Source organism: Stegostoma tigrinum, chromosome 5 (assembly GCF_030684315.1).
Source record: "Stegostoma tigrinum isolate sSteTig4 chromosome 5, sSteTig4.hap1, whole genome shotgun sequence".
NCBI lineage: Eukaryota > Metazoa > Chordata > Chondrichthyes > Orectolobiformes > Stegostomatidae > Stegostoma > Stegostoma tigrinum.
In genome coordinates this window covers 39,379,365-39,404,390 of record NC_081358.1, presented here as the reverse complement: position 1 = coordinate 39,404,390, position 25,026 = coordinate 39,379,365, and the positions used below count along the sequence as shown (strand labels likewise).

General features: G+C 39.2%; 1 protein-coding gene across 4 annotated transcripts in view; it reads left to right on the top strand.

The window, feature by feature from the left end:
• Window positions 1-25,026, top strand: part of LOC125451564 (ATPase family AAA domain-containing protein 2-like) — a 62,897-nt gene that overhangs the window by 7,092 nt on the left and 30,779 nt on the right. For 3 of the 4 annotated variants that reach the window (XM_059645946.1, XM_059645945.1, XM_059645947.1), the window contains exons 4-16: window positions 622-769; window positions 847-952; window positions 2,296-2,386; window positions 5,332-5,445; window positions 6,421-6,535; window positions 6,972-7,079; window positions 14,813-14,921; window positions 15,926-16,041; window positions 18,370-18,544; window positions 19,791-19,879; window positions 21,590-21,749; window positions 22,447-22,537; window positions 22,734-23,048. In XM_059645946.1, coding sequence (XP_059501929.1) covers window positions 622-769; window positions 847-952; window positions 2,296-2,386; window positions 5,332-5,445; window positions 6,421-6,535; window positions 6,972-7,079; window positions 14,813-14,921; window positions 15,926-16,041; window positions 18,370-18,544; window positions 19,791-19,879; window positions 21,590-21,749; window positions 22,447-22,537; window positions 22,734-23,048 — 1,737 coding nt within the window. The remainder of the gene's footprint in view (window positions 1-621; window positions 770-846; window positions 953-2,295; window positions 2,387-5,331; window positions 5,446-6,420; window positions 6,536-6,971; window positions 7,080-14,812; window positions 14,922-15,925; window positions 16,042-18,369; window positions 18,545-19,790; window positions 19,880-21,589; window positions 21,750-22,446; window positions 22,538-22,733; window positions 23,049-25,026) is intronic. The other variant, XM_059645948.1, reaches the window with a different exon arrangement.

Genomic DNA, 25,026 nt, shown 5'->3' with positions numbered 1-25,026 from the left:
AAATTTTCTCTTTTGGTAGACTAGCAAACCGTGTAGGCAAATGTGTGAAATGAATTTGTTCTGGGTTAGGATTTGTGCAATAGAATTTTGTATGACTTCAGTTTATTTAAGGTCGTGAATAGGAGGCTAGTCAGAAATAATTGGAACAACAAGATTGGAGATCACAAAATATGATTGAGGATTTCAGTGGTAGGAATTGAAGAGGAGTCCGGTATCGCTGCACCTCTTTTGACAGAGGATGCAAGGTTGGAAGTTCAACTGGGAGTCAATTTGCTCTTTGGTAGTTGTTATTCTGTACTATACAGGTAGAAACTTGATACAGTTCTTTTAAATTGTGAAAGGATATGCTAGGGTACCATAGAAAAGATTTTCCAGTTATAGGGTGAGACCAGATCTAGGGGCCATGAACTGGGAATTCAGGAGAAACCTCTTTACCTGTTTAATGGTTAGAATAGTGTGTTTGGGCTTGATGGACAAAATGACCATTTGCTGTGCTAGCAATACCTTAGTATGTTGCAATGCATATCATGAGTCACCCAGAGAAGCAAAATATGACATTAACTTATATGGTCATGTTTGTCCTCTGTATTATAATGGTCATGTCCTTTCTACTGAATGCAGGATCACTTCGTGGTAACAGAGTTGAAATGGAAGTGAATGAGAGAGTACGGGAAGGCACTGACATAGAAGTGCGCCGTAGCTGTCGACTTCGAAGAAATCGCTATAGTACACTAAACCAATCTGTACTCTTTGATAAATTAATAACAAAGTAAGTATGGGGTGGGGAGTCATAATTCAACCTATAATGCATTTCTGGAGTCTAACCTGGAAATATTTATTGGACAGCACTGCTGAAGCTGTTTTACAGAAAATGGATGACATGAAGAAACTGCGTCGTCAAAGAATGAGAGAATTAGAGAATTTGAGAGAGCTTAACGATACTGAAGATGAAGTAAGTCTGTACTTGAAGTACTTCAAATGTAACTTGTAACTGCCTGAATGTAACCAAATTGAAGTTTTCTGTGATTGACATGTTGATAAGTTGGACATGATGGTTATTTAGGGGAGAAAGGGGGCCAATTAAAGATACAAACCAACACTTGGAACACACAGGCATGGAATAGGAGCACAATTAGGCTTCTCCAGCCTGCTCCACTGATCAATCAGATCATGCTGGTCTGATTTTTGAACTTTACATTCCCATCTACCTTCACTATCCCGCATCCCATTTTTTAAAAAAAAACCCTTGATTCTCCTGCCTAACAAGAATTTATCCATGTGTGTCTTAAAAATAGTCAATGACCCTGCCTTCTGAGGCACTGCCCTCTAAGAGGAAAAACATTCTACTGATCACAATCCTAAATGACAATCCATAGTTTTAGAATTGTATTCCCTTAGTTCTAGAGTGACCTTTCTTTGCCCATCTTGTCAAGATTATTCAACATCTTCAACACTTCATTCAAGTCATTCCTCACTCTTCTAAACTCAAATGGAAACAAACCCAACCTATCAAACCTGTCTTCTTAAGACAACTGTGATGTTCCAGATATCAATCTAGTAAACCTCTGAGCTGTCTCAAATGCATTTAAATAACTACGTAAGGAGTCCAAAACACTCAGTATTCAAGATGTCGTCTCACTAATGTTCCATATCAGTGTAGTGTAGTATCTTTATTTTAGTGCTGATCTCCCCATATAATTAGAGAGAGCATCCCATTCTTAATTTATATGCAGTACCTGCATGGTAACTTTTTGTAAATTATGTATTGGGATGCCTAAATCCTTCTGCAGAATGGTATTCTGCAACCATTCTTCTTTTAGGTAATACTCCACTTCTTTTCCTTCTTCGTATGAAAGTGAAAACTTCACATTCCTCAAATGAAAAATCCATCTGCCTACTTACTCAACTTGCCCATATCCCTACTTTCGTTACAGCTTCCTTATAATATACTTTTCTATTTACCTTGGTATTGAACCATGCACATGCTGTTTTAAATGTCTATATATACTGATGTGGCATATAGAGTTGATCTGGGCCATATTTTGTAGATTTGTCCAACTTTGTCTTAAGTAGGCTGTGGTAATGTTTTTTGTTTGATTGCCATGGGGAAATTGGAAGTTCGATTGTACTGTACAGAATTAATGTTGTTTAATGTTGACAGTGCTCCGCACATTGATTTTACAACAAAATTGATATTACAACAAAAATAAACCATTGAGCTGAAATCAAAGACTATCCTGTCAAGGAGTAAAATATTTAAGATTTGGTTCCGATAAGATCTTTCTTGCTTTAAAGGAAAATCTGGATATGTACTCGCGTGTGAACAAGAGGACAGTTCAGACAATAGATGAAGAAACCACCGAAGATCATGAGGACGGGAGTGGTGGTAAGTATCTCAAAAGTTTTGTTGTACAAAGCAAATAAAAACAAAATGCTGGAGAAACTGAACAGATCTTGCATTATCTCTGGAGAGAATGGCTTCTCTCTCCACAGATGCTGCCAGACCTACTGAATTTCTCCAGCACTTTGTTTATATTTCAGATTTCAGATATCTGCAGTATGTTGTTTACATTTTAGTTACACAAAGATAATTTTAACCATGATCCCTCTTCTCTGAAAGAGTCTAAGTTTTAATGCATGGTAATGTATGAGAGAAGTGAACAATTAAACTTTTTTTTCATAAAGCACTTTTGGTCGCAGAGTGTTGGGAAACATGAGGAATCTGTTTTCTCCCTGCCATGTGCACTTTTCAACACTCCTGAACTAGTGATTTAATTGCAGGACTTCACCAGCTACATGAAGTGATCTACAGCATGTGACTTGAATTCTTCTAGTCAGATAAGTGGAAGTTTTCAGTGCCAGTGGGTATATGTTATGGTTTGCCAAAGGGAGGAGAGGTAAAACTTTGATTCTTACCAGGAGGTTCTTGCACTGAGATTGCTGATGAGAGGGAGAATTTAACGTACAAGTCCCAATTACTGTGATGGTAATTATTGCTCTGAAGGACACAGTACCTGACCACAATTCTGTACTGTGATGAACTAATTTGGCATGTAATAGAATCTAACTTTAATGGGAAGCTTTGTGGTCATTTATGGTTTAGTTATGTACTAAACTGAGTCTTTGCAAATCAGAGTGTAATAGTAAGCAGTTAACCAACACAGAGGAAACAGGAGCAGGGGAGGTTATGGGGCTCCTTGAATTTTCTCTGCCGTGGAAATAAGCTGATTTTCTACCTCAACACCATTTCCCTGTGTTGTCCTAATGTCTTGATAGATTTTATATCTGGAAACTTGTCCAACTCTGTCTTAGGTAAACTTGACTGAACTTCAGCCCTGGTGAGGTAGCAAATTCCAAGGGTTCACCACATTCAAGTGAAGATGTTCCTCTTCATTTCAGTCTAAAATTATCTACTTATTCTGAGACTTTCCCTTCTAGTCTAGACTCTGCTGTGCAACCAGTGGAAACATAATTCCGGGATCACCCTGTTGAGCCCAGTAAGACATTTCATACATGAGATTACAGATCATTCTCATCAACATGCAAAAACTGGACCTATGTTTTCTCAACTTCTCCTTAAAGATACTCTGGTCATCCCTAATCAGTCTGAACATGTGTTGCACTTCCTGTATGACAGTTTTGCCCTGTCCAAAGCTGTCCATGATACTCCAGGTGTAGTCTCACCAAATGTCTAATTGCGGCAAGAATTTGTTATTTGCACTAAAGGGCAACATGCCATTTGCCTTTCTAATTGCTGGCCACACTTGGCATGCTTTCTTTCACTGACTTATGATCAAAAACACATGGATCCCTTTGGACTTCAGTCCTTTTGGACGCCAATCTCTCACTTTTCAAGAAATGCCTTGGTTTTTTTTTGTTTTCCTCCCAACGTGGATAACCTCACATTTTTTCCCATTATAGTTCATCTGACGTGTTCTTGCTCACACTCGCACTCTGTTCAAATCCCTTCTAAATTGTCTTTTCATCCTCCTCACAACTCATTTTTCCTTTGGTTTTGAATTGTTGGTGACCTTGAAATATTACGTTTTGTTCCCACGTACAAATCATTGATGTAGACTGTGTGAATAGCTGGGGCACAAGCACTGCTTCTTGTGGTACCCCACTGTTCATAGCACCCCATATTGAAAAATGACCCCTTTATTGATACCTTTTTGATAGTTAACCATTTCTAAATGCTGTACCAACGTACTGTCCCAAATTCCATGTACTTAAGTATTATGTCCTAATCTCCCGTGTGGAAACCCTATAAAAGCCTTTGGAAGATTCCAATGCAACATGTTGACTGGATCTCCTTTTGTTCATGTTGTAGATAAGGTCCTCAAAAAAAAACTTGGGTCACAATTCTGTCACGAGATAATGGGAACTGCAGATGCTGGAGAATCCAAGATAACAAAGTGTGGGGCTAGATGAACACAGAAGGCCAAGCAGCATCTTAGGAGCACAAAAGTTGACGTTTCGGCCTAGATCCTTTCCCTTGCATAAATACATATTGACAACTACCCCATCATACCATTGTTTTCCAGTATCTAGTTATCACGTATTTTATGATTCATTAGCATTTCCTTTAGTACTGATGTTGGGCTAATGGATCTGTTGTTGCCCTTTTCTTTCTTTCTTTCTTTCTTTAAATAGCAAGGTTACATTTCCTAGCTTCCCATCTGGAAGTACCATGACAGAATCCATACAGTTGTGGAAGATGATCATCTAACCCAACCACTATTTCTGCAGTCACTTCTTTCAACACAAATGTGGATCATCCTCTCCAGGGGATTTGGCAAATTTCAGTTCTGTAAATTTCTTTAGTACCATTTTTAAATTAATAATTGCTAACATGCCGACAGTCCATTAATGTAGGTTTCCTCTACCTGACAGGTTTAAAAGCAAAAAAATCAAATCAATTTTAATAGCAATATTTGCAGCATGCTGCAGTGACCAAGTGTAATCAAATTTAACACAAAGCAAGAGAATGAAAGTTATTTTAACAAGACATCCTTCATTAATCACTTTTTCCATCTTTTCTAACTTTAGTTTCACCTGTACTAAAAGACATACCATATTTTGAGCAATTAACTTTGACATTGGTGGGAGGGGTGCAATCTATCCTTAAATGTCTGAATTTCTTTCATGCCTTTTCTTTCAGTCAATCCTCATTAAGAACATGATATTGTAATTTTTTCCCTTTTTTGACTTTTAAAGCTTTAAAATCAACCAGTGATGAATTGAGATATTGAGGAATTAATGTGTGATCTTTCCTTCCTCATGATAGATGTTGAACTAACAAATAATTAATTCCTAAACCTGTTAAAATAGAATTGTCTGAAGAAGAAGAGACTGAAGATAGAGAAGATGAAGATGGTGAGGAAGACACACCAAAGCGCTACTACCTACGTCAGAGGAAAGCTGTTGTGCAGTGCCAGCCTCCAGGTGAAAATATGACTACTTTAAGTCTGATGTGTTTCAACTTCCTGTCTCTTTTTGCCTTGATCCCACAGACACCATTTCAAAATTTTTCTTTTCATAGTATACTTTTTGGTTTCTTAGGCTACCTTAATGCAATCCAAATAGGGCTGGTGGAATTTACATGTCGACAAGATTGACATTACTTATCCTCCAAATTAAATAAGTAGGTGCCCATAGGCTTTTTACAATCATCTTACTTTGCAGATGAAGAGGCTGGAACTGCTTTATTGTGCTGGCATTTTCAGGATGTCTGCAGTCCTCCAGGGCATGGAGAGATGGAGAAATGTTTTGATTTTGTTTTGCGGCAGATTTCCAGGGATGGTAATAATAGTCTGACATCTTTGCCTCAGATATCCACTTTAATCACTTTAACAGAACTGATCTGGAAGATGGTATAAAGCTTTTCTGGTTTGTACCTTTGTTATTAAGGCCTGATTTTACAGTTGCAGATTTGAACTTCATAAAATTGATTTTATTTTAGATTGTTTAAACAGCTCGGATGCATATACAAAAAACCCACCTGTTTATACATACCCATTACATGACTCTCACTGTATCTTCCTCTGAGTTGTGCAAGACTAACAGTGAACCTGTTGAGAATAAAAATGTCTTGAGTTTAGTAAGGATTTTCATTATGACACCAATGTATTTTTTTATGGTCATAGGCTGAAACAACCTTTTTGTATTTTTTTTTGTGACAGCGATGCAGCTAGATCTTGCCTTTGAAAGGGTTGATTTATTCTGCATTATGTTTTTCTGTTAAACAAAGGTAGTGTGATCCTGCAAATAATTATGTTTGATTTTAAGGGTAGAAATTGCCAACAGATAGGTAGCTGTCAATCTGTCTTCTATGAATTGTTTGGGAAAATCTTCAATCTTTAGTCCGTACATACTAGACAAATATAATTAAATTGTTTCACTTGTGTTTTTCTGTACCAGAACCTGAAAGTAAGCGCACAATGTTTTATCGTGGCCCAGCTTCTCCTGTAAGGCGAAGATTTCGATTTGGTACTTCTGGCTCGCGGAGCCCTTACTGCAAGAGAAAAAAGACCAGGTTCGTAATGGAATTATAATCTGCAATATAAATTACTTAGACTTTGGGCAACAATCTTTCTTAGTAATAGGATTTAATGCACTTTTTAATTCAGATAATGAATTTGTTTGTCATCTGCTTGATCCTGAATGAATAACTTTCCCAATAAAATAGATCATATGGTATATTAAGGCTATATGACTTTGCATTAGTGTTTTCTAAAGCATGTAGCTATGTCACTTGGAAAAAAAACACACCTGTGAATATTGGCATCAATGCGATCCTTAAACTTAAAAGTTCTGAAGACCAGTGCTAAAATCTCTGAAGTGCTGTCCTTTACATGGACTTGCACTGACTGACTTGGACAAGAGATGATCAAGATATAGGGATTCTTTTTTAAGAAGGTAACAGCTATGCACGAAATTTTAAAATATACTTACGTGTTTTCTGTTTGAAGACGAAGACATGCAATACACAGCAGTGATTCCACCTCTTCCTCATCCTCTGACGAGGAAGAGCGTTTTGAGAGAAGACGAAACAAAGCAAGGAACCAAACAGTTCTGAGGTATGTTGTGCATTTTAGCAATAGAGATATGTAAAATAGATAATTGTTTTGTCCCAGAGTTAGTACTTTTGCTTTGCGTCTTAGAGCAATAAATGGACATTTGTCGAGTACAGTCTTTCCAAAAATACTAGATTCATAGTTAATCGGGTGTGGAGCCAGAAGACATGTTTTGGAATACGTTTGGGATAAAAATTCTATTTTGCTCATGACTCTTTCACTTTTCACTTGTCTACAAATTATCAGCTTGTAGTGAGTTGAAGTGCAATCTATAATGAGGGTCAGTGTCATTGTGATTATGATACTCCAATGAAAGTGTAGTTTTTAACCACTAAATATCCATTTTGGTTTTAATTAGTACATGTGAAATTTGATGCTTTGGGCTGATTGTTTAAATGTGGAGTTAGTACTAAAAGATTTCACTTTATTATGTCATTTCATTCTTATTTTTAAAAATCTTGCATCATAACTGTAGGGCTTTCTTGTTTGAATATAAATCACCTCTTTCAGCTGGCAGTCTCTTGAAAAATGTAGAAATAGTTCAGACAACTGTGCGTTGAAATAATGCTGGTATACAATGAAGTTAGTCATTTTGAAAAGATTTGAGTTTTATTTTGTGTAACTGATGGACACAATAGAATTTGTGGAAACCGATTGCTGATGGTGAGTTTTGTCTGTGGAGGTGTATTTGGCAGTAATTGACAACATGAACTTAATATTGCTCATAATTCTGCGTCACTTAACAGAATTTGCAGTATATGGTTTTCACATGGGGTGAGTTACTGTATAACAATCAAACAAGCACACTTAAGTTGGCACCAAGAAGTCACAAACGGGGAGCAGTTAGGATTGAAGGACAGATGAGAATCCCAGCAAGTTAAACATAGCTGAGTATTACTTTAATGTTTCATAAATGCTGACAGAACTGATAGAAGAAAAACTCGCATGCCTTGTTAGGAGGCAAAGGGAAATATTTATAGGAAATTTGGAACTTTTGAAAGAATTTTGAAAATTCTTTAAAGTGTTGAGTTAATATAAATATTTGATCCTTTTCCCATTCCTTCAAAGCTTCTGTGAATACACTTTTATTAAATCTGTTGCACATTAACCTGAATGACAAGCTGAGGCTTCTCCACCTACTAATGTTGGAGCATTAAGTTTTTTTTTTGTTTGTCTTCCATGGACCGTCACATTGGAATCTTGACATCCGACTCGCGTTGAGTCCAGGTGCGACTGACTTTTGCAAATGCAACTGAAATTCAAAGTAATCAATTGTGAAATACTTAGACGTTGATAAAAAAATGTACATCTTTTTACATTACTTTGAACTTCAAACAATATGTGTTTTCTGTGTAATATTTTAAAAGTTTGGTCTGAAACAATTGGTGTATATCTGAACTAACAATTTCATTACAACATCTTTTTCATGTAGAAAAACCAAGGTTCATTGGTGCCAAAAGCTATCAGAAACTTGGTACATCACATGTTGAAATGGCCTGTAACAGTGAACTGTTTAAAATCCATTTAGATGGGTGCAAATGATTTCAATGCCTTTTGCATGTGGATTGAATTAGTTATTGATGACAAATAGGAATTTTTGGAAGCCAATGTGTTTCTTGTAGTTACGGATATTGACTGAATGCTAGGAAACATGGTAATGCTTAATGGATGTTTTCAACTTGGGGAGGTTTTTGAGAGGAGTTCCATTGTAATCAATGTTGTGACGCTTGCATCCCATAATATATGTTGATGCACAGAGCACACTTCCCAAATTTTGAGGTTAAAGTGAAATGTGGAAGCATTGTGAAATGAGCAAAGCATAGTGTAGACCTTGGAGGACACAGGCAATTTGCAGCTGTTGTCAGCTGGCAGATGAAGTTCGATATGGAGAAGTGTGAGGTGATACCTTTGGTAAGGAGAACATGGATGTCTAGTTCTGAAGGGGATGATGATCGATGAGAACTGGATGTATATGTACTTTTGTCTTTAAAGGTGACAGATTGAGAAAATAGTCAATAAAGCTTACAGTGCCTTGGCTTTATTAACCGTGACGTGGAGAACAAGAGAAAGGTAGTTATAATGAACTTGTATAATACTATTTTAGGCCACAGCTGAAGTATTGTATTCTGTTCTAAGCTTTGGAGGGAGTGCTGAATTGGTATACAAGAATGGTTCCAAGGATGAGGGATTTCATTTGAGAAGTTTGGCTTATTCCTTTTGGAGTGGAGATTCGATTTGAAGTGTTCATAATCATGAGTAGTCTGGACAGAGTAAATAAGCAATCGCTCCATTTCAAATTTCTTTTGGAAAGAAAGTATTTGCATATTGTCTGGCCTGTCCATTTGCTCGTAATGTTTCCTTACCATCTGTAATATCTAGGGTGCTAGCGAAGTTATTAGATCCATTTGCCTTTGTTCTCAAAATGGCAACCTTAACCAAGCTTGTTTTCCTGCTGTCCTAGAATCATAACAAAATGGAAGAGGCCCTTCAGCCCTTACAAGTTGTGTTGACAAAAACTACTCTAAATTTACATTAATCCCATTTCCCAGCGTTTAGCCCAGAGCCTTGAAGTCTGACATTTCAAGTGCTCATCCAAATTTTCTTCAAGGTTGTGAGGTTTCTAACCTCAACTAACCTCCCCAACAGTGCATTCCAGATTTCTGCCACCCACGAGGTGAGAGAAAAAATTCCTCCAATCTCCAAGTCACCTCAACCTGCTGCCTTTCACCTTAAATATTTGCACTCTTGTCATTGATCCTTCAACTGAGGGAACAGCTACTTTCTATCCACCCTGTCTGTGTCCCTCATAATCTTAATACACCTCAATCAAGTCCTGTCAACATTCCCTGCTCTTAAGAAAACAATCTGAGCTTATACAGCCCCTCTTCATAGCTAAGCTGCTTCATTTCTGGTAACATCCTGGTAAATCTCCTCCACATCCTGCCAGTGCAACCACATTCTTCCTAGAGTGCGATGACCAGAACCGCATGCAATGTGTAAGCTGTTGCCTAACCAAAGTTTTGTACAGCTACAGTGCAGATTCTTTATAATCTATGCTATGACTATTAAATGTAAATTTCCTAAATGCCACCTTAACCATCCTAATATTCCGTCCTGCCTCCTTTAGGGATTGTGAACAAACACCCCAAGACCTCTCTGATCTTCTGAGCTTCCTTGTCCCCTGCAATTCATTTGAGTACTCCCTTGAATTGTTACTTCTTCCAAACTGCATCATATCACACTTACCAGAGTTAACTTCCTTTTGCCACTGATAACAAAGTGTGGAGCTGGATGAACACTGCAGGCCAAGCAGCATCCCAGGAGCACAAAAGCTGACGTTTCGGGCCTAGAACCTTCATCAGACAGGGGGATGGGGAGAGGGAACTGGAATAAATAGGGAGAGAGGGGGAGGCGGACCGAAGATGGAGAGAAAACAAGATAGGTAGAGAGGAGAGTATAGGTGGGGAGGTAGGGAGGGGATAGGTCAGTCCAGGGAAGATGGACAGGTCAAGGAGGCGGGATGAGGTGGTAGGTAGGAAATGGAGGTGCGGCATGAGCTGGGAGGAAGGGATGGGTGAGAGGAAGAACAGGTTAGGGAAGCAGAGACAGGCTGGGCTGCTTTTGGGATGCCGTGAGGGGAGGGGTCGAGCCAGGCTGGTTTTGTGATGCAGTGGGGGGAGGGGAAGAACTGGGCTGGTTTTGGGATGCAGTAGGGGAAGGGGAGATTATGAAGCTTGTGAAGTCCACATTGATACCATTGGGCTGCAGGGTTCCCAAGTGGAATATGAGTTGCTGTTCCTGCAACCTTTGGGTGGCATCATTGTGGCACTGCAGGAGGCCCATGATGGACATGTCGTCTGAGGAATGGGAAGGGGAGTTGAAATGGTTCGCGACTGGGAGGTGCAGTTGTTTGTTGCGAACCGAGCGGAGGTGTTCTGCAAAGCGGTCCCCAAGGCTCCGCTTGGTTTCCCCAATGTAGAGGAAGCCACACTGGGTGCAATGGGTACAATATATCACATTGGCAGATGTGCAGGTGAACATCTGCTTGATATGGAAAGTCATCTTGGGGCCTGGGATGGGGGTGAGGGAGGAGGTGTGGGGGCAAGTGTAGCACTTCTTGCAGTTGCAGGGGAAGGTGCCGGGTGTGGTGGGGTTGGAGGGGAGTGTGAAGCGGACAAGGGAGCCGCGGAGAGAGTGGTCTCTCCGGAAAGCAGACAAGGGTGGGGATGGAAAAATGGCTTGGCCCACCACTCTCCCCACCACTGCATCCCAAAACCAGCCCAGTTCTTCCCCTCCCCCCACTGCATCACAAAACCAGCCCAGCTCGTCCCCTCCCCCCCATGGCATCCCTAAACCAGCCCAGCCTGTCTCTGCTTCCCTAACCCGTTCTTCCTCTCACCCATCCCTTCCTCCCACCTCAAGCCGCACCTCCATTTCCTACCTACCACCTCATCCCGCCTCCTTGACCTGTCCATCTTCCCTGGACTGACCTATCCCCTCCCTCCCTCCCCACCTATACTCTCCTCTCTACCTATCTTGTTTTCTCTCCATCTTCGGTCCACCTCCCCCTCTCTCCCTATTTATTCCAGTTCCCTCTCCCCATCCCCCTGTCTGATGAAGGGTCTAGGCCCGAAACGTCAGCTTTTGTGCTCCTGTGATGCTGCTTGGCCTGCTGTGTTCATCCAGCTCCACACTTTGTTATCTTGGATTCTCCAGCATCTGCAGTTCCCATTATCATTGATACAATTCCTTTTGCCACTGTTCTGTCGATTTGATCAATCTAACCGTATCGTCTTGTAATTTAAGATCTCCTTCCTCACTGTCAAACACCTAACCAATCACTTGCTTACCATTCCCCATATTTTTTTCTATGTTGCTTATATGTGTCATGAACAATAAGGAACCCAGCACTGATCCCTGTGGTATATCACTGGGCTTCGGCCCCCAGTCACACAAACAGCCTTCTACAACCATCCTGTTTTTGGATCCAACTTGCCAAATTATCCTGAATCCCATGTGTTTTTATCTTCTGTATCGGTCTGCTATGTAGTTGTTGTCTTCTATGCTTTGCTATCTTCTTCATCCATCTTGGAGTACTCTTTTCATTCTTCAAAATATCAAGAGGGTACGGATGTAGAGAAATTATTAAAAGGTGCAAAAGCAAATTAATTTTTAAGTCAACAAATGGTTGGAGTCTGGAATGCAATGTCTGTGTGTTGTGGAGGCAAGTTCAATCAAGACATGAAAGTAGTTAGGTGACTATTTGAAAAGGAATGATGTGCAGGGATCTGAGGAGAAGGTGGGACATGCAGGACTCATCATATTGTATTTAAATGAGTGAACTTGATTGGCCAAATTTTTGCTTTTGTAGCTTGTCGTCTAAATCGTCCTCTTGTTAATTCCATAATGGCCTTCAAAGTTGCAGTTTTTTGCATTTGCACTCTTAATTTCATGTCCTTTCATTGAAATTGCCTTAATTTGTGTGGCTTTGTTAAAGCTGATTAATTGCTGATTGACAATTGAAAAGTAACTCCTGGAGCAGCACTTAGATGTCTTTTAGTAATCTTTGTCCTATCGCTACCTGAAACAGAAATTGCAATTCCTGGAATTGCACAAATCTTTCAGCATTTGTGATGATGATGGGCAAGATAACATTTAAGAGATCTGGATCTTAAGCTTGAAGCAGTGATGGACCAATATATTGACATGTTTTTCTTTTTCTACCAGTTGCTCTACTGTGTATTTACAGGTTTCTGCTTTTCAATGCAATCAAACTTGTGGGTCAAGGATGTTTTGGTTGGTAATGTAAAATTGATGATAGTGAATGGGAAGCCTGTTTATTGTGCTTGATTCTCTTCTGTTTTCCATTGACTTCAGTGCCTCTAAAAATGCAGTCTTCTGTAAATATCTTTTATAGCTTCTTTGTATCTATCTACCTTTTGCATGGCATCTTTTGCCATAGTGTTGATTTGAACTAACCTTCCTCTGTCCCCCAAATCTTTTGCTGTTCTTATTGCTCTTTAAGACCCTGCAGGTGTTGAACAACTCCAAAATCCATACCTCTTGATGTACACAGGGACCCATTCTTATTCCCTAGCTAAAGTCACTTGGTTATCTGAAGACTCTCAAATGGCTGCAAAAACATGCCATCCTGCAATTTCTGCTCTGAATACTACACCGCCTATTGTAAAGATAAGTCATGGCAGTCCTCTGAATCCAGAATAGCACGAATCTTAAATTCCAAATCTGTTGGAAGAATCACCAGTCCCTTCACTTCTGATTTCTGTGGAAAACGAAACATTTGCTTACTGATCTCTGCTCTGTCCATTTGTTCATAATGTTTGTTTACCACTAATACAATCTAAGATGCTGTTACGTTTGGCTTGGTTCTCAAAATGGAAACCTTAGAACTGCAAATTTTATCCACCTCTTCATCCATTTTGGATTTATTGTTTCATTCTTTAATTAGTGCAAAGCAGAACTAATTAACAGGCTTTGCTCATTTTATCGCATTGTCCTACCAGCCTTTGACAATCTTTAAGACTTAATTTTCTTGAATAAAAGAATATTGTGTGTTTTATGAAAAACGAATTTTTATGAAAAGTGAATTATTATGAATGCTGTAAATCTGAAATAATATCAGAAATATGCCTGAAATATTAAGTTGAGATTGGCAGCATAATTGAATGTATTCTTCAGACCTGGCACAAGAATAGCTTTTGTTTTTCTCTCCACAGATGCTACCTAGCCTGAGCATTTTCAGCAGTTTCTACTTTGTTTTCATTCACAGGATGTCAGTAGCTGGGCCACAATTGATTGCCCATCCCTCAGTCACCTTGCGAACTAGGTAGTGAGCTGCCATGTTTACCTGCTACTATCCATTGGTTATGGGTAGACCCACAATATTGTTAGGGACAGAGTTCTAAAATTTTGACCCAGTAATGACAAAATATTTCCAAATCAGAGTAGTGGTGTGTGTTCCAATGTATCTGTTTTCCTTGACCTAGATGGTCTTGGGTTTCGAACCTTGATAAATACCTGCAATGCATCTTGTAGGTGGTACAAATTGCTCCAACTGGATGGAGGGCTTGAATGTACACGTAATGTCAGTCAAATGAGCTGTTTTGTCCTGGATAGTGTCAAGCTTTTTGTGTATTGTTGGAGCTGCACTCTTCCAGGCAAGTAGGGAGTATTCAATCATACTTCTGACTTGTGCCGTGTAGATGGTGGATAGGCTTTGGGGAGTAAGGAAATGAGTTACTTACTTTAGGATTCACAGGCTTCTGAACTACTGTTTTAGCGACTGTATTTATATGGTGAGTCCAACTCAGTTTCAGGTTAATTGTATCTTAGGATATTGACAGTGGGACATGTGATAGTAAAATTCTCTGATCATGCATAATACATGAGAGAGGTTTGATTTCAAAAACTTTATGAAATTAGCCAAAACATTTGACTTCTGAATGAGCATGGCTAAAATGTAGAAAAACATGCTCCTAACAATTTCAGGAGCTTTGTGTTTGCTGGCTCTTTTGTGGAGGCATGCTAAAAGACAGCCACTTCCGGGCAGCAAAATAAGTTGCATAAGATAAAGTAATGCACAATGCAATGTTGTATGTGTAGTTTTCCCTTCTAGGATTATCTCTCTAATTAGTTGTTTACAATTAACATGTACAAGCATGCAAAGGCACACTTTGTATCAACAATCCCCTATTTAATTTTCTTTTGCCTTCCAGATGTCTTCCACTAAACATTAGGAAAGATGACTTGAAAGGAATTCACAAAGATCGAATGAAAATAGGTGCTAGCTTGGCAGATGTGGATCCAATGCAAATTGACACTTCCGTAAGTGAAGAAAAGTTGGTCTGCTTCCTCGGATCCTTGAGTCTTTCCATCACTCCACTTCTTCCCCACTAAAGTTTAGCAGCTCAATCACCAAGTGTTGTCAGGTTAAATGATGTATAGAAATTGGAAATAGCTATTTGGCCTTTGGCCACTTTATTTCCACTGAACTATCAGGAATAATAAAGGTTTCTTGCTATCAATGACAGGTTTTCAGTTGTTGTGTATCTTTTTTGCTGAGACTTCTTGCAATTTCCTTCAAGCTCATACTGAGTTTCAAGTGGAAAATATACAGGACAATAAGAAAGAAAAACAGAAATTTCTCGGAAAACTTCTGCCTAAAGAAGGGTTGCTGGACCTGAAATATTAACTTTACTTTCTCTCCACAGATGCTGCCAGACTGCTGAGCTTTCCTAGCAATTTCTGGTTTTTTTATTTCTGGTCTCCAGCATCAGCAATTATTCTTCTTTTTTCCCCAGTATATGCAGGGCAATGGTGTTTGGAGAGCACAAGATTTAGTACAAGATGGACCAAATGGTGGCCTCCTGTACTATAACATTCTACATGGTTAAATCAGATTACAGATCAGCAACAATGAAGGCTCACCACTGTAATGCTATAGATATTAAAAACTTTTAGAGATGAATTTGGGGAAAATGTTCTGTGCTGACAATATTGTTTTCCTTTTCAGCATTGCTTACCATTTGAGTTGTAATTACCAATTTAATGTCTGGCATTTTCTAATGTAAAATGGACAGTTGTGTATCTTAGAAGCTGATTGTAACAGTTTTATGAACTCTCTTTATCTTGATTTTGGGAATGCAAAATAAATGTAGAAAGACTGGTTTCTATACTTTGAATTATATAGCATGAATCAGATGTCTAAGAGGGTTTTGGATAAGGTTTGGATAAGTTTGTTTTAGTTTATCAAAGTGTGGAAGGAAGGCATATTTACGGTAACTGTGTCACTAGTAAAAGTGGTATTTGTTTCTGTTATGTATTCTTAGGTAAGTTTCAGTAGTGTGGGTGGACTTTCAAGCCATATTGCTGCACTGAAGGAGATGGTGGTTTTTCCATTGCTTTATCCTGAAGTATTTGAGAGATTTAAAATTCAACCTCCAAGGTACAGAAAAGTTTTACTCCTCCAGTGTTTTTAATGCTGTTTTGTATGGACTGGGGTGGTTAATTGTGAAATTTAGGAGCCACTATGTTGAAGGGAAAAAATACAAATTATTTCAGATTTTTAAAGTCTTCTATATTTGGTCTTGCTGTGCTAAACTGCATTACTTTATAATCTTCCACTTTATTTTAGTCACAGATAATCAATGATCTGGAAAACGTTATGTTGTTTATCTACTGGCATAATTTGTTCACTCAAGTCTGTTGTTGTAAATAGGCAAATCCAGCTAATGGTGAACTGCTGTTGAGCTTCTCTTTATATGACTATGTAGAATCATGTTCACAAATTCCAAGCCCCAGCTGATTGATCACATTTTATGTACTTGTACTTATGTCAAAAGTAATGGATCGATGCTAAATAAAAGATTCTTCACTTTAAAACATCTGCTGTTGTATTGCTAACGAAAAATCAGAATGATGTTCTTTTTCAATTCAAATAATATCAGGAATGTAGGAATTAACAGCGTGAGTAGGAAATTCAATAACAATTCAAAGAACGATATAAATTCCAGATATTATAACCGAGTGAAAGGTTCCAAAGTATTTTTACAAGAGTATTAACAAACCAAATATGGCCCAGAAGCGTATCAGAAACTATTAGGACAGATGAACAAGAGCTTGACCAGAGATGAGTTTTATGCAGAGTAGTAAAGAAGAGAGAGGTTTAGTGAGGAAATTGGAGCTGATACAGCTGAAAGTATGACTGCCAAAGGAAGGATCGACAGAAAGGCATGAACAAGAGATCAGAACTGGAGTACGGTGACCTAGGGCCGAATGATATTGAGTGTTGAGATCTTGAAGGTTTTGAAAACAAGGATAAGAATTTGCCAGATTGGAGTTGAGTGTGGGACAGCCAAGAGATGATGAATGAATGGAGCAATGTTGGAGTTGATACAAGTAGCAGAAGTTTGGATAAGTTGAATTTAAAGTGACCTTACTGTAGTATTATGCTGGCAGGGTGGAGATGAATCTCTTTTCAGGCCACAGTGTTGAATTGCTAAGTAAACAGAAACAAATCATTCCAAGTTGGATCACTGTTTGGAAGGGTTCCGTGTCTTTCTTTGGACTGTATAATCAGATGAAGAGGGATGAATGGCTTTCTGCTTTTCGATCCCCTTCCAGTCAGTTGCAGCAAATAGATTTATTATGTAGTTATCACACTTCACTTAATCTTAGCTCCCCTTTTTGATGTCGTTAACTAATTATAAGGTTTTCTTGTGTAAAAGAGAGAGAAGTTCTCCTCAGGTTCACTATGTAATACAATAAGAAATTGCAACATTAAACACACATGAACACAGGTAATAAGCTTTCAAAAAAATGACTGGGACGGGTATCACATATGGCAAAGAAGGGAAAGGCAAATGCTATTTAGAGTTCTTGAGTTGAGTGTAACGTGTCCTGTTGGTTTAGTTGTCGTCCTGTTCCATCAGGAATGATGAAGCTTGCAGATAACCTTGATTTCTCAGTGAGTGGAGTTTCTTTTGTCTCAAATTGTTTTTTCATTTGCTTGCTTGGGCTGAAGAGAAGTAAAGAACAACTTTCAATATCTTTGCTGTTATCGGTCAATGCTGCTTTCTGTCTTGGGTTACTCAAAGCTATCTACTGAAATATGGTTTGTTTGATTATCCCAAGTCGAGCTTCATTGCCTTTTAAGGCTGAATGCTCTGGACTTTTCATCTTCATGTGAAATTAAAATGCAATTGTGTTTAAAACAATAGGTGCAAATTTATTGCTGCCTCATTGAATTTGTGCTTTGATTTAAAAATGTAATTCTGGTGTAGCTGGTTTTGTATATTCCACATGAGTTGCCTGAGCTTATTTGGTGATTTAAAGCAACCATTTTAAGTCAGTAGTGTTCTTTTTTTAATTAAACTATTTTTAATCCATAAAAATCTCAGTTATTGAAGCCAAATGATGTAAGTTGAATATTGATAGCCCATTTCACTTTAATATGAACAGGGCTCCCACAACATTGATTGAAATCTGTGACAAAATGAATAACTGAATGTTCATAGATGCAGAGAGTAACTAATTAAGTAACTTTATTAAAGTGTACAATAAAACAGAGAGGTGATCTTTTTAATTCCCTTTAACTCTTGATTTGTAGTAAAACTAGTTTGCATCATGCTGTTCCTTATCAGCAATGACCCACAGTTAACTTGTGTAACAGTGGCTAAAACTGAATCTATCAGAACTTGTGAATATTTCTTCCTTTGTAAACACTAGGCACAAAAATATTACTTTTAAAAACTGCTTACCTTTGAATTTGTAGAGGCTGCTTATTCTGTGGCCCCCCTGGAACTGGGAAGACCCTTGTAGCCAGAGCTCTGGCCAATGAATGCAGCCAGGGAGACCGAAGGGTGTCTTTCTTCATGCGAAAGGGTGCAGATTGTCTCAGTAAATGGGTAGGAGAATCTGAGCGACAGCTACGGTTACTTTTTGATCAGGTAATTAGAAACCTTGATCTTTTTTCCAGATTATGATTATTATATCTTTTTCTGATAGTGGAGGCTTATTTTTGAGCTGCCATGCAGCATCTAATATAGACAGAATTTAACCAAGGCTTTTGCTGGTAGGGCAGATAGCCTTTAAATCTGTTGATAATGTGAAAAGGAGAATTCCTTTCTGACCTCCACAGATTAGGCGAGGTAAGGCCCAATTTTGGGCTGGCTTCTAGCTTTTTGTTACAGGTATCTGTTCATGGCTGTATTATCCTGAAACTGAGTTCAAGTGACTTCCCATCCCATACAGTTGATAAACCACAGTATGGTTACACTGCAGGAAGAGGCTCTTTTGGCTCATTGTGCCCGTGCCAGTTCATTGCAAGGACAACCCTCCTAGTTACACCTTGTTCCCTGCAAGAAACGGTTTTTCACAATTTACAGTGTTTAGATTATCATGACTTGAACACCTGTATCAAATTTGACCTTAATCTTCTCTTCTCAAAGAGGAAAAGCCGAGCTGGTCTAATTTGTCCATGCAGCCAATGTTTCTCATCCCTGGAATTATTCTTGTGAACCTTTGCTGCATCGTGTCCCATCCCTCGTAAATGTGCACACTATTCCAGCTGAGGCTGGGCCACCGCCTTTATACAGGTTTATTGTGATTCCCTTGCATTTTTTCTCTGTGCCCTAATTGATAAGACTCAAAATCCCATTTTAATTTTAGTATACTGCTTATAGAAATCTTTATCATCTGATTTTTTTTCATTTTTTAGTAATATCTTAATATTTTTAGTTATTGCGGAAACAATATTAGTCCTGGTATTGGCCATGCCTCCTAATGACTAGGTTCCTATCTTTGGATTCATCCTAATAAAGTCTGTACAGTTTTCTTTTGTGGCTTACATATTGTTTTGTAATTGCAAGCCTAAAACTGTACAGTTGTGGCAGACACATTGATCATTACATAATCTTTTTTGTACCTGTTTATAAAATCTATGTTTGACCTTATTTATCGATGGCATGCTCCCTAACTTCCTATCTCACAAATTGCTGTATTTTCTCTGCTCAGATTCAAATCATTAAATATTTTTAGAACAAAAGTTAATCCAGAACTGGACCTTGGACATTTATCACTTGTAAATTTTCTCTAATCCAAGTATTTGAGTTGTCTATTGCAGTTCTTTTCAGACAGGCCTTTCTGTGTTACCCTCCTTGGAGTTTGATCTGGTAACTTCTTTTTTATTAAAAGGCCTATCTTTTGCGTCCTTCAATTATTTTCTTTGATGAAGTAGATGGCTTAGCCCCTGTTCGTTCCAGCAGGCAGGATCAGATACACAGGTAAGGATGCAAAGGATATTTCATTTGAACTGGTTTGTAAATAATCATCACCATTTTTAATATGGTAATCTGATTCCTTATTAATGTTATGCATTAAGAAACCTATTGATACTTAATATCTTTTGAATGAATTAGCGGGGGAATTGCTGAAGCTGTATATATCTTCCACATAAAGATCTTATTTGGCTTGACCGAGTTGCTGCGAGATGTATTTTTACCACCTGGAGAGTCTGATTCCAGAGGTTGAATTCGTAGAATTAAGGGTTGGAAGTTTAGAACTGAGGAAAGGAATAATTTTTTCATTTAAAGATTTGAGTGTATTTAAAAATTCTCCTTCCTTTGAGCTGTGTGTGCTTACTCATCAAGTATATTCAAGGCTGACAAGCAGATGTTTGGGCACCAGGAGAGTTGAGGAATAAGAAGGAAGTGGAAAAATGGAAGAGCTGATTAATTGTGGTCATCTTGAATGAAGGACCTGGTTAAAGGGGCTGTTACTCAGTTAATTTGATTGGCATAAGTTGTACATTTCAAAAAACAATTAACTTAAATGGGCCTTTCTGTTTTCGTGATAATGGGAACTGCAGATGCTGGAGAATCCAAGATAATAAAATGTGAGGCTGGATGAACGCAGCAGGCCCAGCAGCATCTCAGGAGCACAAAAGCTGACGTTTCGGGCCTAGACCCTTCATCAGAGAGGGGGATGGGGTGAGGGTTCTGGAATAAATAGGGAGAGAGGGGAAGGCGGACCGAAGATGGAGAGAAAAGAAGATAGGTGGGGAGGTAGGAAGGGGATAGGTCAGTCCAGGGAAGACGGACAGGTCAAGGAGGTGGGATGAGGTTAGTAGGTAGGAGATGGAGGTGCGGCTTGGGGTGGGAGGAAGGGATGGGTGAGAGGAAGAACAGGTTAGGGAGGCAGAGGCAGGTTGGACTGGTTTTGGGATGCACCCACTGCATCCCAAAACCAGTCCAACCTGTCTCTGCCTCCCTAACCTGTTCTTCCTCTCACCCATCCCTTCCTCCCACCCCAAGCCGCACCTCCATCTCCTACCTACTAACCTCATCCCACCTCCTTGACCTGTCCGTCTTCCCTGGACTGACCTATCCCCTCCCTACCTCCCCACCTATACTCTCTCCACCTATCTTCTTTTCTCTCCATCTTCGGTCCGCCTCCCCCTCTCTCCCCATTTATTCCAGAACCCTCACCCCATCCCCCTCTCTGATGAAGGGCCTAGGCCCGAAACATCAGCTTTTGTGCTCCTGAGATGCTGCTGGGCCTGCTGTGTTCATCCAGCCTCACATTTCTGTTTTCGTTTAGGTTTTTCTAGATTTTTGTATCCATTTTCCCATTTTGTCCCCTACTTACTTCACTGAACATACCTCGCTTTATTTTCCCCTCTGGTCTGAAGCAGGCCCTTATTCGTCAAGAAAATAATCTGGAGTATGATGGAATATTTGTTCATAAATTTGTCTGACTTTTTTTTTAAAAAGTGGATTAATGGAGACCTGTAACTACTGAGGCATTTATTTTTGTGGTGCTTTCAACTGCACACCAACTTTAAAAAATGCCACATTTTTGTGAATGTGATTTTGATTTTTATTAAATCCCAAATCTTGACTCCCTTGCTGCATGTTTTTACAATAACATGTTAGCTTGAATTATATTGTTTATATTTTTACTGTAGTGTAATTTTAATGTTAATTTTTCTTCAGTTCTATAGTTTCAACATTGCTGGCATTGATGGATGGATTGGATAGCAGAGGTGAGATTGTGGTAATAGGGGCAACAAACAGACTGGATTCAATTGATCCTGCTTTAAGAAGACCTGGACGATTTGACAGAGAATTTCTTTTTGGCCTCCCCGACAAAGATGTTAGTATATAACTTGTTTTGGTAGCAAGTTCGTATGACTAAGGGATTAGCTTAATTTTAAAGTTGTTCATTTTGCTTACCAAAATGGGAAGATTGCAGTTTACTTCATGTAATTTTTGTCACGTCTGTGAGTTTGATTCATCTTATTGGAGTTTCTTGTATGTAACTCGGTAAACAAGGCTAAATTCCCAGATCTGTTATGAATGGTAACTTTTGACTTTTGGTTATGGCGGTGTTCCAGTAGATAGCTAGAGTTATCTGTAGAAAGTCTTCACTTAATTTTTGCAGTTAAATTCTGCTGAAGATAGGCTGATGTTGGGAGCATGCTGAAGAAACGGGAGCTTTATGACTTTTTAACAAATGGTTTGATGTGACACTTGATTGTGTAGACGAAAGTTTAAAACTGTTGGAAAATGTGAATTCTGTTTTGCATGGAGTTTGTGTACACTTATTGGTTTACTGGTATTGGCACTGTTCATTTCGTATCTTTGTGACATGGATTGTAGCATTTACCTCTCTGTTCCAACTTTTTGGCTCATACAAAGCAATTTATTAGATTCACAAAGTAATTGAAAACAATGCTGTTCGTACAAATATGAAATCAGCTTGCACTAGAAACAGAATGAGTTATCCATCAGTGCATTAATGAAATTATTCTATTTTCCTCTTCTGGTCTTTTGTTCAATTTGATCCATAGGCCCGTAAAGAGATACTGAAGATCCATACCAGGGATTGGAATCCAAAGCCATCTGACGCATTTCTCCAGGAACTGGCTGAAAAGTGTGTAGGTGAGTAATAAATAGGCAATGTACTTGAGATACACTTATCCACACTTGAACATTTGTGTGTTTGGTTAGAATTTATCAAATGAATGGTACTGCTTAATTTGCAAGCAATGTTGTGGATTATTGAGTTTCGTGTATCTATGTAACTTTACACATTAAACCCTGCTGGTGTCAACTCATAAATTCATTTTGTTCGTAGGTTATTGTGGTGCTGATATTAAGTCTGTCTGTGCTGAAGCAGCACTTTGTGCCTTGCGTCGTCGTTACCCACAGATCTATGCCATCAATGAAAAATTGCAACTAGATGTATCTTCCATCAACATAAAAGCACAAGATTTTCTAATGGCCATGCAAAAAATCGTGCCCGCTTCTCAGCGGATGGTGGCTTCACCTGGACAAGCACTTTCGTTTATTATTAGACCGCTCCTGCAAAACACCTTCAGTCAAATTCTAGAAGCTTTGAAAAAGGTTTTCCCACATGCAGAACATGATTTAAAAAAGAATGGCAAGATTGGTGAGAGCTGCATACATAGAATTTACATCACTAAAACAGATCATTTGGCCAACATCCTATTATAGACGGTCTCCTCATTACTGGTTGAACTGAGGTGCAGAATTAGAGAAAATGGCTGCATACTAACTTGACGTTAATGACCTCATGTCCAAAAAAAAAGTTAACAGTGAAGCAGTTATCACAGCAGCAGCCAAGCATTCTAGCAAATGCTGTCCAATTATCATTAGAAGGCCAGGTTTAAAATTCACTGGAAGTTCACCTGCAGACGACACAAAGGTTGGAGGTGTCGTTGACAGTATAGAGGGCTGTTGTAGGCTGCAGCGGGACATTGACAGGATGCAGAGATGGGCTGAGAGGTAGCAGATGGAGTTCAACCTGGATAAATGCGAGGTGATGCATTTTGGAAGGTCGAGTTTGAAAGCTGAGTACAGGATTAAGGATAGAATTCTTGGCAGTATTGAGGAACAGAGGGATCTTGGTGTGCAGATACATAAATCCCTTAAAATGGCCACCCAAGTGGACAGGGTTGTTAAGAAAGCATATGGAGTTTTGGCTTTCATTAACAGGGGGATTGAGTTTAAGAGTCGTGAGATCTTGTTGCAGCTCTATAAAACTTTGGTTAGACCGCACTTGGAATACTGCGACCAGTTCTGGTCGCACTATTACAGGAAAGATGTGGATGCTTTGGAGAGGGTTCAGAGGAGGTTTACCAGGATGCTGCCTGGACTGGAGGGCTTATCTTATGAAGAGAGGCTGACTGAGCTCGGACTTTTTTCATTGGAGAAAAGGAGGAGGAGAGGGGACCTAATTGAGGTATACAAGATAATGAGAGGCATAGATAGAGTTGATAGCCAGAGACTATTTCCCAGGGCAGAAATGGCTAGCACGAGGGGTCATAGTTTTAAGCTGGTTGGAGGAAAGTATAGAGGGGATGTCAGAGGCAGGTTCTTTACACAGAGAGTTGTGAGAGCATGGAATGCGTTTCCAGCAGCAGTTGTGGAAGCGAGGTTATTGGGGTCATTTAAGAGACTGCTGGACATGCATATGGTCACAGAAATTTGAGGGTGCATAAATGAGGATCAATGGTCGGCACAACATTGTGGGCTGAAGGGCCTGTTCTGTGCTGTACTGTTCTATGTTCTATGTGTGACTTGGGAAACCTAGCTACCATCTTTGTATCTTCATTTGAATAGCTGAATCTTGTTCCTGTTTGTTTTGATCTTAAGTTGCAACAGCAGCATTGATATTTCACCAAATGGTTTCTTCCTATCTTAACATATTAATACAGTTTCAATGAGCTTGGTTTGCCTCTTACTCTACAAATATTGCAGTGCAAAGACTCAAACAGATTAACAGCACAAATACAAATATCTCTGGATTGAGACCTCCCTTGGTATCAGGATAACTATAAATAGACAAGGCCGATGGTAAAGTTGTAAGTAGGGAAAGAGAGCACTGTTTTGCTGTGTAGTCTACCGTTCTCATCAACCCAGTTATAGATGTTAAAAGCTTTCACCACCATTTAACGATCCAGTGCTGCTTTGGTTACTGATGGGGCTTCTTTTTATTGTTGTGGATATGTTATTCAACTACAAACCCAGAGAACCTAATTCAGTTGCCTCTACAGCTGTTTAAGAATTTGAATTTAGATAAACAAAACTTGATTTTTAAAAAAAACTGGAATCGATGCAAGTGACTGAAACTGTCAAATTGTCTTAAAAACACTGCCATCATTAGCCAAGACAACAAAATGTGAGGCTGGATGAGCACAGAAGGCCAAGCAGCATCTCAGGAGCACAAAAGCTGACGTTTCGGGCCTAGACCCTTCCTCAGAGAGGGGGATGGGGTGAGGGTTCTGGAATAAATAGGGAGAGAGGGGGAGGTGGACCGAAGATGGGGAGAAAAGAAGATAGGTGGAGAGGAGAGTATAGGTGGGGAGGTAGGGAGGGGATAGGTCAGTCCAGGGAAGATGGACATG